Raw genomic sequence first — 15,746 nt, forward strand, 5'->3', positions numbered from 1 at the left:
CATGTAGGATCAGGACGGAAAATGAAAATGGGTGATGTCAAGTTGATGTATATTGTGGTGTTAAGGGGGGTGACATGTACATAAGAAAGGAAAAAGAAAGAAGGGATACATTATGGGCTGCTTCTCATTGTGCTTCCAACGGAATCTGTGCCTTCTTGCAATATGCCGGTGGTTCTCGCTGCAGTTGATGCAATTCGGTGGGCAGTCTTCAGGATGGTCGTGGTCTTCATCACTGCATATGTGGCAGGCTTGCACTGGTGCGACAGATGATGAGAGTGGCCTTTGTAGTCAGGAACTGTAGCCCAGAGTTCCAGATACATAAAATGACTTGGCTTTCTGGAATTGATGGGCTTTTTCAGAGCTGCCAAATGTGAAAACAAGTGATGCTCTTTGGTTTGTTCGCAGCTTCTCAGTGGCGGCCAACCAAGATGGTGGTGAGATGGGGCTGAAGTGGTCCCAGAGTGAGCCATATCCTTCTTGGAGAATTTGTTCCGGGGTGTATGGATCACTTCCTGGTGCTGCCTTCATGGATACACCATCAAGTGCATCAAGTGTGTTGCAGTATAGGGCTCTGTCCTGCCAAGCAATCATCTAGTAGGCCTGGCTGCATCAATGATGCCGACTTACGTCCTCCGCATGCGTACCGACTACTCCGAACAATGTTGCCTCAGGCAGAGGAGAGCATGGCAAGGACCCGCACCACCGCACCACCACCCCTCCCAGTGTTCAACCCCCAGAAAAAATACAAGACGGACCCGCGGAAGCGCTTATCCACCTGCATCACCCGGATCGCCAACCACATCCTCCCAGGGACAGAGAAGATCAACCCCCACCTCGAAAGCCCTATCCGAACACGACATCACCGAACGCATCCAACCCTCCATCCACCCGCGATGACCACCTTGCATTCACCACCGAATGCGAAGATGACCCAGACCTCCTCTTTGTATACTCGGACGGCTCCCCATACAAAGAAGACAGAAGGACCAAAACCGGATGTGGCACCAAGGTCATATTCGAAGGGAAAGGTGTCATGGGCGAACACGTCGAAGCGGAGCTGGAGACAGCCGCAGGCAACATCCGACGAACCCTAGATGACGGTAACGTCACCATTAAACCCTCGCGCATTGTCATATACGCAGACAACACGGGTGCACTGAATCGCGTTTTCCAGGGAAACCACACAAAGCACAGGAACCGGCCGGGGAATTCAGAAGGACAATCTGCAAAATCCTCACTGAGTTCGAAGACGTCAAAATCGCTCTACACTGGTGCCAGGACACCTCGGCATACGGGCAACGAGAGAGCAGACCAACTAGCCAAAGACGTCGCCGCCTCAGGCCAGCTCGCCCAAACTTCAAATCCCTCTCATATGTAGAAAGCCTACGCAAGAGAGAGATGGCCGAAGCCTGCCGGGTAAACACCCCGAGATCAGGCTTCACAAACCAACTCGCACCGAAACTAAAACCCACCAAACGTTTCAGCAACCTCGACAGAAAGACATTCAGCCGAGTCCTACAATTCCACACAGGACACGCCCACATCGATGAATACTACCACCGATTCGGCATAGAACAAAGAGTGCTAAGCGGCAAACCCACACAGACGAGGACCCACATTCTAGCGGAATGCCCCCGAGCGTACAGACACAGACACCTACTTGGACGCGGCAACCAGACCAGGTTCCACACCCTCGTAGGAAAAGTGAAAGGCATAGAAAGACTTGCGTCCTTCATCAAAAATCCCAGAAGAGGTGGCAAACACCAGACCGACGGCCGCCACGCGGAGAGGAGCACGATCCCAGGGACCCGGACAGCAGGGTAGACGAGAGACCACGACGGCACAAAACGAAGCAACGGCAGAGGAGAGGAAGAGAGAGGGGCGAGATGAACATGGGCAGGTTACCAGCCTCTATTGGTACAGATGAACACAATGAATGATTTCTTTATTCTCTATTTTTTTTGTCAACACCACGACAACACCACATAACTCAAAGATCACTGACACCAGACGATACCAACCAGATTACCCACACATCATGTATAGAAAGTCCCCTTCATGTACGCTACGGTGTATCGACAGCCGCACTGCCACGACGCCGCGGGTATCAAGATAGATTTATCATCATGGCAAGGACCCGTTTGTTTGCTGTGGGTTGCTTCTCCTTCAATAGCCCACTGACACGTCGGATTGAATCAGTCGCACATTGCGCCTGTTGATAGGGAGTGATGGGGTAGTGACAATGATCCAGCGGCTGGGGTGGTTTTTTTGAGTTGGTAGGGTTGGCTGGAGCGGTTTGTTGCTTGGTCTTTTGGTGAGGGGGGAAGTGTCCATCGTTTTATGCGCGTCAGCAGCAGTGTTTGCATTTGCGCAATCTTCTCATCCGCTTTTGCCAATTCTGCTATGAGACATTGGATTGCGCTGGGCTATTGCACGCTGTAGTAGCTTATTCAAGGGCATTGGAAAGGGGGGGATGTCTGGAGTCTTGGGCCAAATAATCTGTAAATTTCCTTTATGGTCGACTCGCTCAACTGTGGTGAATATCTGAGACTTCCCAGGCGGAATCGATGCACTCTGAAAAGTGTTCGCTGTTACTCTTGGGGGAGGGGCTTTGTGTTGGTGTGAAGGTGACGCGTAGCTCAATGTCGGAGAGTCGGCCAACCTCTTCCTGGAGTCATTGTTGGCTGCTCTGCTCAGTCTTGCGGTTTGAGCCACAAAATCTGGATCGGATATGGCTGTTGTATTATGTCAGGAGCCAGTTTGTCATTGCTCATAGACGAAAATGCAATTTCAAATTCGACCATTTGTATTGAAATGTCACAGCCACACTTACACGTAAGTCGTATCGTTTGTTCATACGCAGACTCTATCCATATATGGGTTAACGTTGTTATCGTCACCAACGAAAATTAATTTCTTTCAACAAGCGAGTAGCGGGTTCTGCCGGCGTCCACCAGTTATGTATTCTATTTCTGTTGTCAACACACAAAAGAGGATTATTATTGTTTGTTTGACAACCGTTGTTGAGTGAACCGAATTAACAAATTGAGTTGATCTCTAATCTGTGGCTTTTGTGCGGAGTGGGCGGCACTACCCGGGAAGGCGCACTTGGAGACAAACAATGGCGGACATTATTGGCGAACAACATGACAAAAATGATTTTTAAACGGTTTAAACCAAAGGTGAACTGTTCCCCTCTCAACCAGTCTCAGTCTCACCTACCACTAGATTCGAACTCGTCTTTCCTTTACGCTCATCGCTCTCTTGATCTTTCTTTCAAACTTAAACACTGCTCATACTCTTTGTCTTGTCCTAAATCGAATCACTCGCTTGCCACTATGTTTGCTTTGCTCTTCATCATTTTCACCATTGGCTTGACGCCTCTTGCTTTATCTTTGCCTATCCCTGTATCTCAGAGAGATTCTACCCCCAAATATGTCGTCACTCAGTGAGTTCATCTCGGCTGGCTCGTTCCAGAAGCCTCTAACGTCCGAAACCACTTCGCGTCGATGCAGTTTCATGGTTGGGAACGCTTTCCCATACACCCTCGATGACTGGTTAAATGACATCAAGCTGGCCTCAGCCAATCACATGTAGGTGTCTCTGCGCATTTGTTTCACTCGTCTCATTCAACAATATCCCTAGCGATGCTTTCGTTCTCAACATTGGCAGTGACTCCTGGCAACCCGCCCGCGTGAATGATGCCTACACTGCTGCGCAGCAATCTGGAACAGGCTTCAAGATGTTAATTTCTTTCGACATGACTGCCATGCCTTGTGCCTCCTCCGCTGACGCTGATGCCCTTCGGCAATACGTTACCAAATACAGCAACCATCCCGCTCAGCTCATGTATAATGGAAAGGCCCTATTCTCCACCTTTAGTGGCAACACATGTCTGTTTGGTACCGGCAGCACAAGCGATGGGTGGAGTACCGTCTTCAACGGGGCCAATGTTGCTTTTGTTCCGTCGTTCTTCACAGATCCGTCCCAATTTGGCTCCATTGGCGGCATTCTCGACGGCATGGTTAACGTGAGCCATTTGACGGCATGTTTCGAGCTCTGATCCTCACTTATTCTTCCTAGTGGAACAGCGGATGGCCTATTGATCTCAAAGCCAGTGACCTTCCTTCCAACCTCGCCCATGCTACCGATGTTCCCTCAACAGATCTGCCGCAGCCGATCGATTCCATGACCAGTGATGATCAGTACCTTGTCGGACTGGGCCTCCCTCCCACCACCCAAGATCCTGCCCAGAATGGAAAAATTTACATGCCTGCTGTGTCTCCTTGGTTCTACACTCATTATGGCGCAAACTCGTACAACAAAAATGTGGGGTTGTTTGTTATACTGAGCATATGTATGCTCACTGATTTTACAATTTCAGTGGATTTACCTCTCTGATGATCATTTGTATGCCAAGCGATGGGAAAACCTGGTCACGAAACGAGACCACATCCCCATTGTACAAATCATCTCCTGGAATGGCTCGTCTCTCTCGCTGTCGTACCCTGGCTCGTACTTACAGTTGCATTTAGATTTTGGCGAATCACACTACATTGGTCCAATTGAAGGTGCCCAGCCCAACTCGGAAGCTTGGGTGGATGGTTTTGACCATCAAGGTTGCCTTCAACTCCAATCTCGAGGTCTTGAAATTCTGACTGACCCTTTCCCTTCCAGCGTGGCTGACCTTAACACGCTATTACGCCCAAGCCTTTAAGACTGGCGCGTACCCGACGCCTCTCGACGATAAGGTTGTTATATGGGCCCGACCCCACTCCAAGCTCGCCACTTCTTCGGACCCTGTTGGGAAGCCTAGGGACTGGGAGTTGGTAAGGAAATGGCGATTACTCCGCAACTCGCTATTGAACGCGTACTCTTGTAGGTGTCGGATTCTCTCTGGGCCTGGGTCCTCTTGAAGGATCCAGCCACTGTTGTTCTCTCCACCTCTCCCTGCAATTCGCGGACCTTTAATATGGCAGCTGGACTGAACAAAGTTTCCATCCCTCTTGCCCCCGGCGGGCCATTATCTGCGGAAGTAACCCGTAACGGTCAGCAGGTCCTGAGCGTTCAGAGCCAGAATTATACATATCAAGAAACCAATGTACCGACTTATAATTTCAACGCATTCGTTGTCGAGTCGAATCCTGGCGTTCCGGCGTTCTAAAACGCAGGCTTCATATTCTGATTTCCCCCACCCTGCCGATTTCACCTCCGCGTTGCTTCGTCTTCCTGTTTCCTTGGCAAGTCCATGCTTTTTTATACCCCCTTCGTCACATTCAGATCACTATGTGCGGGAAGCAAACCTAGCAACCCAACAGGGATTGACCCTGGTGAAATCCCCACTAGTATTTTACTTCGAAACATTCTCCGGATACCTGTATCATACCCAGTTTTGGAGTGCTGGTTATGTATAAGGATCCATCTCTGTAAATTTTGCGGTTTACCCGTTTTACTTGGTAGTTTCGGTAGGCCGTTAGGGTGGACCCCGTGCTTGTCTTCTCCATGATCTTGCAAGCTTGTTTATTTACTGCCTCTTCGTTTGTTGTACATCACATATAGAACAGTCACCGGCAATGACGATGTTTAGGAGGGATGTTTTCAAATACTGCATGCAGTCGGACCCTGTTACGCACGAGAATGTTAGGCGCTGATGCTATGAATAACCCATGGGGTGTGGGTATAGTGAAACATTGTATCACGTAAAGCCAAGTCTATACAGGTGGAAAACCGGGGGAACCACGAGCAGACTGGGGCTCTGTTATTTTCCCTCGCATCGTCGATGAAGCACTCATACAACTATTCAACACCGAATTCGGAATTAGGGAGAAGCATGACGGACATTTCTTACACATCCATCATTCCCCCAGGGCGAATGGCCTTTGCGTTCAATTCCACTGGGATGTGAGTGTAAATCATTCATCATGATAATGGTGGCGACAATGGTTCGGGTGAAATTCTTCATGAAAGCCAACCAAGTGGCTGTACGGTGAAATCTTGCTTACCTAAGCAAAGCCCTTCAGCAAGGGCCGCTGGCATCGTATCCACCTGGGTGGCTTCTGTTTGTAAACAAAGAGCTCTTGCTGGGAGTAGGGATACAAAGAAATGGCGGAGCCCGTGCGTCCGTTGGATATCCACTTTGCCAGTGGAGAAATCGTCACCATCGACCTGGACAATCTAAACACTGAGCCGGGCTCGACGATAGTTGAAATGTTACGCGAGGGGCAGTGTCATGTAAAAGCATGGGTAAGGCTCGCTACAGAGTACTGGAGGCTTGGGCTAGTGGATGTAGCGGTGGACATAGCGAACAACGCTGTTCAATGTGAGTTGGAACTCCTTTTGTTCCGATGGAGTGGCACTGACTTTCATTTTCCTGAATGTGCTGTTGGATGACGGCGCTCGAAGGGTTTATGAGCAATGGAGACGAAGCCTCGTTACCGAGAGTTCATGCTTTGTTAGGCAACCTACTACTTGAACGAGCACGTACAGCGCCAAAAATGATCATTTCCGATGCTCGTGAGTTGAGCGGCTCGAAGCTGAGCCCTTAGGTACAATCGGATACTGACCTTCACGTTAATGATATATAGGAGGCGATGTTATGGCCAATGCGTCACCGAAATCGCACTACCACCAGCAAACGGCTCAGCATATGAATCACGCCGCTGAACTTGCTGCACGAGAGGTATCGAAGGATGATGTGCGAACTCAGTCTCTGATCTATCTTACTAGAGGTGGGTTACCTTTCCTCATCGGTTCGGTCAAGCATCGTCATAATGTGTTTAAACAGGGAATTACCTACTGTCGATCCGGCAACTTGATGATGCGTTGAACGCCTTTGAGCAAGTCCTCGCTTTGCGACCTTCGAACATCCCTTCTCTCCTGGGGAAAGTGCGAAATGCTGTCTCATCTTTCCATTCCACACTTGCTAAAGCTCGTCTGATTCATTTCAGGCTCGAATATTCTATACGCGACGGCAGCATAGGGAGGCCCTGAAGATTTTTCAGAGAGTTCTCGCCTTAAATCCAATGGTGGCCCCGGATCCACGCATTGGCATTGGTTTGTGCCTATGGGCTCTGAATAATCACGACAAAGCCCGTGCAGCATGGCAACGAAGTCTTGAACTAGTGAGCTTTCTCTGCAGCGGACCCTAGCCTCGTAAGAATTTCTTGATTGGCCAGGATGCTGCCAGTTGGCCCGCTCTATTACTCCTAGGCCTCGATGCCCTCAACAGCAGCAAACAAGCGACTCGATCCAGTGAAGAGCGTGCGGAATTGTACAAAACAGGGCTAACACGGATCCAAACCGTCTTCAAGCTCAACAAATATAATGCAGCCGCTGCTAATGCCTTGAGCGAATTTTTCCTTCGCAAGAACGACATCAACACGGTCAGACTGGACATACTGTGGGACAGATAGGATACTTATTGCTCTGATTTACAGGCCCTCAGGCTCGCAGAGCGTACCATGCAATTCGCTGACACCCTTCCATTGTTTACTGATGGTCATCTTCGCACGGCTCGTGTCGCTCATGCCTCTGGGCGATTCGACGATGCAAGAAGACATTACGCTTCAGCTGTGGAAGGCGCTCCGAAACATTTGCTGGCAAATTTAGGCGTCGCCCAGATGCAAATACAAAACGGTAGGTGACAGGCACTGCATCATCTCTTTGTGCTCCCTTGACTTGCCAGAGTAGATGAAATCCTGGCTGCTATCCATACTTTGGACAGTATTGTCAAGCAACATAGCTTGGATATCGCTTCACTAGAAGCACTTCCGGTTCTTGCCTCTTTGCGAGCTTACCCACGTCCCGCGATAACTAATCAAGAGGTCCTTGCTGAGAAATCACGAGCAAAGGAGCTTTTTGATAGATTATCCAAAATCATGGAAACCATTTCGGCTGCCCTCAATGATCCGGCCCGGCTGCAACCGTTCCTTGCAAACCGAACCCTTGACTCTGTTCTGCATGTGTTCCGAGACGTCGAGCTACATGTCGAAATTGCCAATCTCTGGAGCAAAGACAGTCTGGAGAGAGCAAGCAAGTCACTAATGGAAGCAGTTCAATTTATCAAGAGCACAGACTCCAGTATCTCAGCAATTCCCATTTCTTACCTCGTCAACAACCTAGCCGTCATCCGGCATCTTGAAGGCTCTTTTGAGGAGGCTCGAACGTTGTACGAGGAGGCTCTCCCCTCTGCTATTGCTACGGGCACATCGGAATCAGATAATGCGTCCGCTACCATGCTATATAATCTAGCACGAGTGTACGAGGACGTTGATGATCCAAGTGCTGCACAAGACGCATACTATAAGCTTCTTGGACGTCACCCCGAGTATGTCGATGGTGGGTAGCTCCTCTCGGCTATCTTTCCATGATCCAATCATTAGTTTTAGCTAAGTGCCGTCTTGCTATCATGCGCATGGACGAAAAGCGTTATGACGAGGCCCACACTTTCATTAAACAAGCTCTCACATCGGATCCCAAAAACTCTGAAGTTCGGGCGTTCTACATTCACCTTCTTTGTGCGACGGGCCAGAGTAAGACTGCGAAGGGATTCACATTCAATGTGCTCAAGGATGATGGTCGCGATGTTTATGCCTTGTGTGCGGCGGGAAGGCTTTCATATCAAGAAGCCCGTGAGAGTCGGGATCCATCTCCTCAAGCCGTCGCTGTGCGAAAGGACAATTTTCAAAAGGCTGCCAATATCTTCATCAAAGCTCTTAGCATCGATCCTTCTTGTGCCATTGCCGCCCAAGGACTTGCGATCATCATTGCAGAAGATTCCTTGGAGGCTTGGACCCCAGGACAACTGACCGAGGACATACAGTTTCGTAATCGGACCTTGCGCAATACTCGCCAAGCCTTAGACATCCTCGCAAAAGTACGCGAGTCTCTGAATGACGGCAGCGTGCACATTAACATGGGTCACTGCCATTTTGTTCGGGAGGAATACGAGAAGGCGATCGAAAATGTAAGATGCTCTTGCATATTTCTTCCCATTGGTGACAGGATATTAATATTTGTTCAGTACGAGACAGCCTCTCAACGGTACTATCAAGGTCAGAACGTATCTGTCCTGATGTATCTTGCAAGGACGTGGTTTGCCAAAGCCAACAAAAGCAGCAGTTTCGCTGCCATGCGTCAGGCATTGAAGTTTGCGCAAACTGTAGGTGCACTGCTTGACATGCTTTAACTCTGCACCGTTCTCACGAAGAGCATGCTGCAGGCGTACCATGCACAACCATATGATAAGGCTGTGTTATACAACATTGCCATGATTGAGCAGAAAGCAGGTGAACTCATGTTTGCTTTGCCACCAGATAAACGGACTCTGGCAGATTTGCAATCCGGGATTGCACATGCCGTACATGCTCAAAAGTGGGTTTGCAGATTTTTGTATTTAGTATGCCCTTCCTTACGGTCTCGCAGGCTTTTCCTTTCATTAGCATCGGACACAGCGAGACCATTACCTTATAGTCAAGACATTGCTCAGCAACGACACAAGTATGGTGATACCATGCTTCGGCGGAGTGCAGAGCATCTAACTGCTCAAAAAGCCCATGAGACCGAGTATCAAGCGCGTCTCGATCAGGCCCGTAAATCCAGGCAGGAGCTGAAAGAAAGGCAGGACGCCGAGCAGGCGAAAAAGCTTCTTGAAATCCAAGAGCATGCGAAGGCGCTCGCTGAACGTCGAGCAGCACAGCGAAAAGAGGTCGAAGAATGGGCAGTCCGACAAAAGCAAGAGAGTGAAGAGGAAGATGAACGGAAAGCCGACAAAGCTAGGAAGGCGGCCGCTCGCAAAGCCAAGCAGGAGGCTAATTTTAGCGGAGATGAAGGCGGCGAATCCAGAGGGAAGAAGAGGAGGAAGATTAAGCAAAGAAAGCGATGGGGGAGGAAGAGCCCGATTCTGTTCTTTCGAACGAGGAGGATGCTGGAGAGCAAACTGATGGGGCTGGCAAACCCAAAAAGGTGAGATCGCATTCAGGGTGATATACATCGTATTGACGCATGCAATCTTCAGTCACGACCGAAGAAACGGGTTGTAGAAGAGGATGAGGGTGGTGATGCCCCGACGTCAAAACGCAAAAAAATGTACGTTACTGCCTCACTTTTGCGGACAAGCACGCGCTCAACTTACAAACAGAAAAAGCAAGGAAATTGTCAGTAGCGATGAAGATATGTAATTTACTTTCCACTTAGACGGGATATATTTGTAATGTCGTTGTACAACATGTGCGAATCTGTCACCCATCTATAACTTAATTATATTTTACATGATGCCCTGGTAATGCTCAGCAAACACTCGCTTACTGAACTCTCCGAACGTCTCCTTCGTAGAAATCTGACGTCGAACATCCGGTTGCATGAAGAGCGCAAAAGTCTCGCGTGAAATCGCATTCGATCCTCCCCCCACCCGCACGCAGTGAGGCGTAGCACGGAGGTTGCCATCGGTCGCCAACTCGAGCGCTTCCCCTATCTGGAAAGCAAGTGCATCGGCTGGGATAGCGACTCTGCGAAGGTCCCCTCCGCGAGTCTTAATATATAAACCCGAGGATGGACTTGGGGATGGCACGATTATCGGCTGAGCCGGGCAGTCCGAGGGTCTGGACAAATACATAGCAGAACAAAGACCAGTGATCAGAGAATGGTCCTTATGGAAGCCACACCAACTATCAACTGGTTCATCGTCTGGAGTCGTCGAGGTATTGGGCGGAGGGAAGTAATGCAACAGCCGAGCTTTCGTAATCGGTGAAGTTTTGATCATTTCTGACAAGGTGACGGAGTTGTCTCGAAGCTGAGATGAAACTGTAGTGAGAGTCAGAAAGTGAGGACTGTTCGCAAAAAATGCTTCCTGGTACCAAATGGCTGGCAAGCGGTGGCAAGGTCGCACCCGATATCGAGTATGAATCTGTCCGATGTTAGCAGGGGCAGCTAGTGACAATTGTGGGTGTCACCTACCTGCCCAAAGATACGAAAGCTTCTTCCAATGCCTCCAGCCCAGGTTCTTGAGACGGCCAGATATTATCCCCATAGTACTCCCTTGACTCACAGGTGGGTCCAAGTCTAGTCATTATGCGCTGAAGAGCAACGCTCGTACCTGTAACTTTTGCGCAGGTCCTCATTGATTGCACTTTCTGGCCCTGGGATGCTGATGTTTGCATAGTACGACCCTTTCAGGGTGTCTATTCGCAGCAATATCCCCAGACAGTTCGCATTGAGGCACTGGTAAAAGCATATCGGAATATGCCTACCTGGAGCTCCGTTCATGATCTCTTTTCCCCAGGACCAGCCGAAGCTATAGTTAGACAGAGGATCAGAGTACTTGCTTCTGACTAATTCATCCAAGGAGCCAAATTTATGCGCGAGCTTCAAAAGTCTTCCTCTAAGCGAGGGATATTCTGGGGGGAGTTGATTGACCACTATAATCCCCAAGGCATCCTCGTTGGAGCCAAAGGCTCTAGATATCGGATCCACCAGCGTGTCTTTAGCGTTGATTAGATCGTTGTAGCTGATTGTTACAGGTTCCGCAATGCCCTTCGATCCGTATGATCACTGTTGAAGCGTGAAAGCTGTATGAGAAGACTTACCGCGAGTGCAGCCATGAGTCCGATCCTCCCTTGTACCACGACCGTGACGATCGGAAGAAGCTCAATCTGTGGTCATGTACATTTACAAATGGGTGTGGGAAGACCGGCAATTTAACATGTCGAGATCATCCAAACCAACGCAGATCAATTTGAAATCAATATATGATTGCTGAAAGAATATCTACGTTACTAACTAGATGCGCGACTCAGTCTCAATATGGAGAACTGAGGGAGAGGGAAAAATTATGGCGCTCAGCGTATCTTATACGACTGAAGCCAATATCGCTTACAGCGAATGCCTGTGATAATCGGCGATGAAGACAAAAAGTTATTGAGAGCGTGTGGTATCAGTGAAAGACTGCGAGTCTGAAATGATTGGGTATAAGCGTTGTCGGCCGCAATGATGTGAAGTAGATTAAACAATCAAAAAGGTCTCTCAACTCCCAACCAGTCGTTGATATTCCATACTTGGATTGTCAGTGAGAATCATAATGTCTCACCTCAGCTTCACGTTGAGTGAACTGAGGGAGGCAAGAGGTCTGTACTTTATAGATAAGTGTTAGGGATCTGGAGCGTAGTACGCCAAACCAAAGAGGAATCAAAGCGCTCAAGGCGCGGTGTTTTGGAATAAAGAAGAACAGTGAAGTTTCGACCACGCCACCTTATATTCCCATCGTACCCGAAGCTACTGCACCCTACTCCGAGTCAAGTTCCCTACATAGGCCGGGTTGATAGGCTAGAGACCCGAAGTTGAATACCGGCATCCCACAATGACTCCCAGGGGCATTGACGGCTATATTTTCCTTTCCTCATTTCACCCCTGCAGGCGCTATCCACGCCCACGCCTTCCTTATGACATCGTTTTGATTACTTCCTCGGCTTCTCTCGAGTTTTACGTAGGCTTACTCTCATGTCCTTCCACCACCCACTCTCCAAGCCTTCTCACCATGTGGTGCCCGTGCACCCCCTTGTGTTTGTTGCTGCGACTTCCACCTGAGGTCCCTCACTTATGGGACGGCAGATGCCGTTGCGTGGAACATCGGATTCGTCTCATCATCGACTGACTGCACGCCTACAGAGGGGCTGCCTTCGAATCCTTCGAGCCTATGCCTTCTACTGGCGATGAGAGCGTTGTAACGCACGATTGTTATTATAACCCGAGCCATGCAAGAAGGCCAGGGCATGAGACTTTCAGCTCTTCCCGCACACGATGGATATTTTTTGCTCTTGGTATTTGTGTGCTTCTTCCATGGAATGGCAAGTCTTCCATCCCCTCTATCGATAACAGTGTTGAGCGCCGGGCTTGTAATTGACCATGTGCACTTCACTTTGTCTTAGTGATGATCAATGAAATGACATATTTCGTCTCGAAGTTGGAACACTCCGCATACCAGGACGCGTTCCCGTCCTATCTAAGCGCTTCAATGTCCTTGGCTAATTTTGCATTTATGATTCATGCCACGTTCTATGCTACCTCTACTCCATCCAGGATCCGCATCAATAGATCTATCCTTATTGTTATTGCGATGCTCGTTGTTCTTACCATTTCGCCACTATTTCCTTTTTCCGGAGGGTTATTCTTTAGTATCATCATACTGAATGGCGTCATTCAATCCGCTGCTGGTTCGTACTTTCAGACAGCAGTCGTCGGGATTGCGGCGTTGTTTGGATCCAGTGCGCTTCAGAGTCACTTCAGTGGGCAAGGTGAGCTTAAACGCCTAAACATATGGTTTGCGGATCACTTAATTGCCGAGGCTTATCGATAGCGGCATCGGGTGTCGTTGTCTCTGCCATTCAGTTTGTTTCCGTGTTAGTCAGTGCGAAGAATGAGTCCAAGGACATTGCTTCGTTGGCCCTCCCGCCATCTCAGTCCTTTTCTGCTTCATTGTTTTTTGGAGTGACCACACTGTGTATGGCTATGGCACTAGTTGCCCATTCTGCATTGCAGCAGACACCGTCATACCACGCAGTTGTCCTCACATTTGAACAAAGCAAAGGAACCATTGTCGAAGTAGTTGGACGGGAAGAAGTACCTGAAGAGAACCAGCCCTTTATTTCACAGGATGTGCAAGTGCACATCTCGAGTACCGTCAAAGTATCAGATATGGCTTGGACGAATGCAGTGTACAATGTCGCCGTTGCTTATGTTTTCATTGTGACTTTGGTGAGTCGTTTCTGGATGTTCGTTATCGTGATGTTGATAGCAGCCTCCCTTTACAGTCTGTTTTCCCTCCCATCACAAGTTCTATTTACTCCGTGAACCAAGGAACGGGCTGGGTTCTTACTCAGCCTGCCCTATTTGTCTCATTGCATTTCCTCATTTTCAACGTCGGCGACTGGCTTGGCCGTCATTTGTGCACATATCCTCAATTACTCGTCTGGTCGCCTCAAAAATTGGCGATACTTTCATTCTGTCGCACAATATTTATTCCAATCTTTTTGGTTTGCAACGTGAACGGTGTCTCGTCTCCCGCCTCACTAGGCACGGTCATCATCAACTCCGACATTTTGTTCCTTATCATCGTTCTTATGTTTGGTACTTCCAATGGCTATCTGGCGTCGATGATCATGGCAGCGGCGTCATCGATAAAGCATAATCCGATCCTCAAAAAAGAGCAGATTGAAGGTGCTGCCACCGTCGCCCAGTTCTTCCTCATCGGCGGGATCCTCGTCGGAAGTATATTTAGCTTCTTAGTCAAGCATCTCATTTGCCGGTGTAACCCATTCTATGCATAAGCTCAAACCTAATCAGCGCATGTATGATACACTAATTGATATCAGTTTGTCTTCGTCTCGACTCCAGGGACAACTTGATTTTTCGTCCCAACTTGCAAAACCAAGTTCCGTAATCGCCGCAGTCTCCTCTCCCCCTTCCTGGCCTTTCTTATTGACCGCTTGGAGGTTCGCTCCAAGCCGCCACGCTGCACCCAACGTCGGTATCGAGCTTCTTTTCCGTCGTGTTTCATCTTCGCGTTCCATCTAAATATTGCTTCCCGACGAGCTACGGCACGTTTTCGACCACGAAGATCTAACATCTCCTTTCTGATCATCTCACTTCGCTCTTCTTCCTTGGCTTTCATTCGCACTTGCCATCGTTTTTGTTTTTTCGCCCGTGAATGAGGATTCGACAGCTCCTCATGCAGATAAATTTCCATCGGTAGGGAGGGACTAAGATTCGATAGTCTATTTTGTAATAGGGCTTGGATGTAAGTCTCTTCGAAGTTCACAGAGGTAGCCGAGACATCTGGCGGCAATATCTCGCGAGTCAGGGGATTCACGTTTGGCGGCATAGGTTTCCAAGTAACGGTGTTGACAGCGTTTTTTGATGTGTCGTGGAGATTTGCTTTGAAGGTGTTCATGAGTTGTTGAGTGAGAAGATCTGTGTACACTGACCAGGAGGATATTGCTTTCGTGGTATTTCTGGCCACGGGATTGACTCGGCTTCCGAGAGCGTAACACGGCGGCGTCGGCCGCCTTCCCCTTGAAGGCCAGGCAAAATGGGCGAAGTGGCGGCAGCATATCTGTCCCACATCCATCTCTGTTGACGAATGTCGTAACGAGGGTTTGTCATGTGTATCCGGGTTGCGAAAACGCTTAAGACGTTTATTCAGCAAGGGTCATCCTCGATTGGGTCGGCTGTTACTCACTCTAAGAGAACCCGAGAGTCAGCGTCGGATTTTGATGGGAACTCCGTTTCCCCATGTACAGTTGCAGATTAGAATAATGCGCTTGAACAGGCATCGCCGGAGCATCAGGATCATTCTTTTTTTTAGGATACTGATCCGGAACACATGAGTACACGTTGAATTCGGGTGCGGGATTGGCAAACCGATAAATCCTTAAACATCGCAATGTTTCTGTACTTGTTAATGCTCAAGACTTCAACAATGCGATTGGAGTCCTTGTATGGCCCTCTAACAAGCCGGACTCTGTCCCCTGGAACGATGTTCCACCATTTGATGCGGTCCTTTGGGTGGGCATCCAATGGCTTTGCTGCCAGGGGGTTTCGTTTTCGCGCGGGCGACCTATAAACGCCAGTGGGGCCTCTAATATTTTTGAGGTGGTTGAAGTCTGCAGTTACACGGGAAGTAGTACTTCTACTCAGGGCGCTCGCCATCCGAGGGCTTCAGGTTTCGACGTCTAAGTGCCAGATTCTGTGAATTC

General features: G+C 49.0%; 5 protein-coding genes across 5 annotated transcripts; 3 read left to right on the forward strand and 2 right to left on the reverse strand.

Annotated features, from left to right (window-relative positions):
- Positions 1 to 3,338: 3,338 nt before the first annotated feature.
- Positions 3,339 to 5,164, forward strand: EI90DRAFT_3120857 (glycoside hydrolase family 71 protein; the record flags this gene model as incomplete). Its single annotated transcript, XM_039063339.1, has 7 exons — positions 3,339 to 3,448; positions 3,516 to 3,593; positions 3,646 to 4,030; positions 4,084 to 4,329; positions 4,385 to 4,619; positions 4,678 to 4,829; positions 4,883 to 5,164. 7 exons carry the CDS (start codon positions 3,339 to 3,341, stop codon positions 5,162 to 5,164), a joined length of 1,488 nt encoding a protein of 495 aa, XP_038918414.1.
- A 938-nt stretch (positions 5,165 to 6,102) lies between these two features.
- On the forward strand, positions 6,103 to 9,967 carry EI90DRAFT_3144919 (uncharacterized protein; the record flags this gene model as incomplete). The annotated part of the gene is made up of 12 exons (XM_039065204.1): positions 6,103 to 6,319; positions 6,403 to 6,513; positions 6,585 to 6,728; positions 6,785 to 6,885; positions 6,948 to 7,121; positions 7,176 to 7,382; positions 7,437 to 7,635; positions 7,690 to 8,337; positions 8,388 to 8,965; positions 9,023 to 9,160; positions 9,221 to 9,372; positions 9,424 to 9,967. 12 exons carry the CDS (start codon positions 6,103 to 6,105, stop codon positions 9,965 to 9,967), a joined length of 3,213 nt encoding a protein of 1,070 aa, XP_038918415.1.
- Positions 9,968 to 10,168: 201 nt separating this feature from the next.
- Positions 10,169 to 11,732, reverse strand: EI90DRAFT_3049138 (Clavaminate synthase-like protein). The gene is made up of 6 exons (XM_039059667.1): positions 11,583 to 11,732; positions 11,247 to 11,529; positions 11,093 to 11,177; positions 10,954 to 11,034; positions 10,854 to 10,903; positions 10,169 to 10,800 (listed from the first exon to the last, which is right to left on the reverse strand). The coding sequence occupies exons 1-6, from the start codon at positions 11,595 to 11,597 to the stop codon at positions 10,265 to 10,267; spliced, it is 1,050 nt and encodes a 349-aa protein (XP_038918416.1). The 5' UTR covers positions 11,598 to 11,732; the 3' UTR covers positions 10,169 to 10,264.
- An 883-nt stretch (positions 11,733 to 12,615) lies between these two features.
- Positions 12,616 to 14,619, forward strand: EI90DRAFT_3049141 (nucleoside transporter-domain-containing protein). Its single transcript, XM_039059668.1, has 4 exons — positions 12,616 to 12,839; positions 12,921 to 13,286; positions 13,349 to 13,746; positions 13,803 to 14,619. The coding sequence occupies exons 1-4, from the start codon at positions 12,689 to 12,691 to the stop codon at positions 14,316 to 14,318; spliced, it is 1,431 nt and encodes a 476-aa protein (XP_038918417.1). The 5' UTR covers positions 12,616 to 12,688; the 3' UTR covers positions 14,319 to 14,619.
- Positions 14,360 to 15,699, reverse strand: EI90DRAFT_3120861 (uncharacterized protein; the record flags this gene model as incomplete). The annotated part of the gene is made up of 4 exons (XM_039063340.1): positions 14,360 to 14,925; positions 14,976 to 15,175; positions 15,241 to 15,359; positions 15,412 to 15,699. 4 exons carry the CDS (start codon positions 15,697 to 15,699, stop codon positions 14,360 to 14,362), a joined length of 1,173 nt encoding a protein of 390 aa, XP_038918418.1.
- Between the last annotated feature and the right edge of the window lie 47 nt (positions 15,700 to 15,746).

The sequence above is a fragment of the Cantharellus anzutake genome, assembly GCF_015039405.1.
Source record: "Cantharellus anzutake strain C23 chromosome Unknown EI90scaffold_14, whole genome shotgun sequence".
Taxonomy (NCBI): Eukaryota; Fungi; Basidiomycota; class Agaricomycetes; order Cantharellales; family Hydnaceae; genus Cantharellus; species Cantharellus anzutake.

Excerpts from the sequence above, each read along its gene's own strand:
- EI90DRAFT_3049138 (XM_039059667.1), bottom strand. Across the intron at positions 11,178-11,246 it reads GATCATGAACGGAGCTCCAG|ACACCCTGAAAGGGTCGTAC; the intron begins GTAGGCATATTC and ends TGCTGCGAATAG. Across the intron at positions 11,035-11,092 it reads GACCTGCGCAAAAGTTACAG|GGAGTACTATGGGGATAATA; the intron begins GTACGAGCGTTG and ends CTGTGAGTCAAG.
- EI90DRAFT_3049141 (XM_039059668.1), top strand. The coding sequence starts at position 12,689 with ATGCCTTCTACTGGCGATGAGAGCGTTGTAACGCACGATTGTTATTAT. Across the intron at positions 13,287-13,348 it reads GAGTCACTTCAGTGGGCAAG|CGGCATCGGGTGTCGTTGTC; the intron begins GTGAGCTTAAAC and ends GCTTATCGATAG. Across the intron at positions 13,747-13,802 it reads ATGTTTTCATTGTGACTTTG|TCTGTTTTCCCTCCCATCAC; the intron begins GTGAGTCGTTTC and ends CTCCCTTTACAG.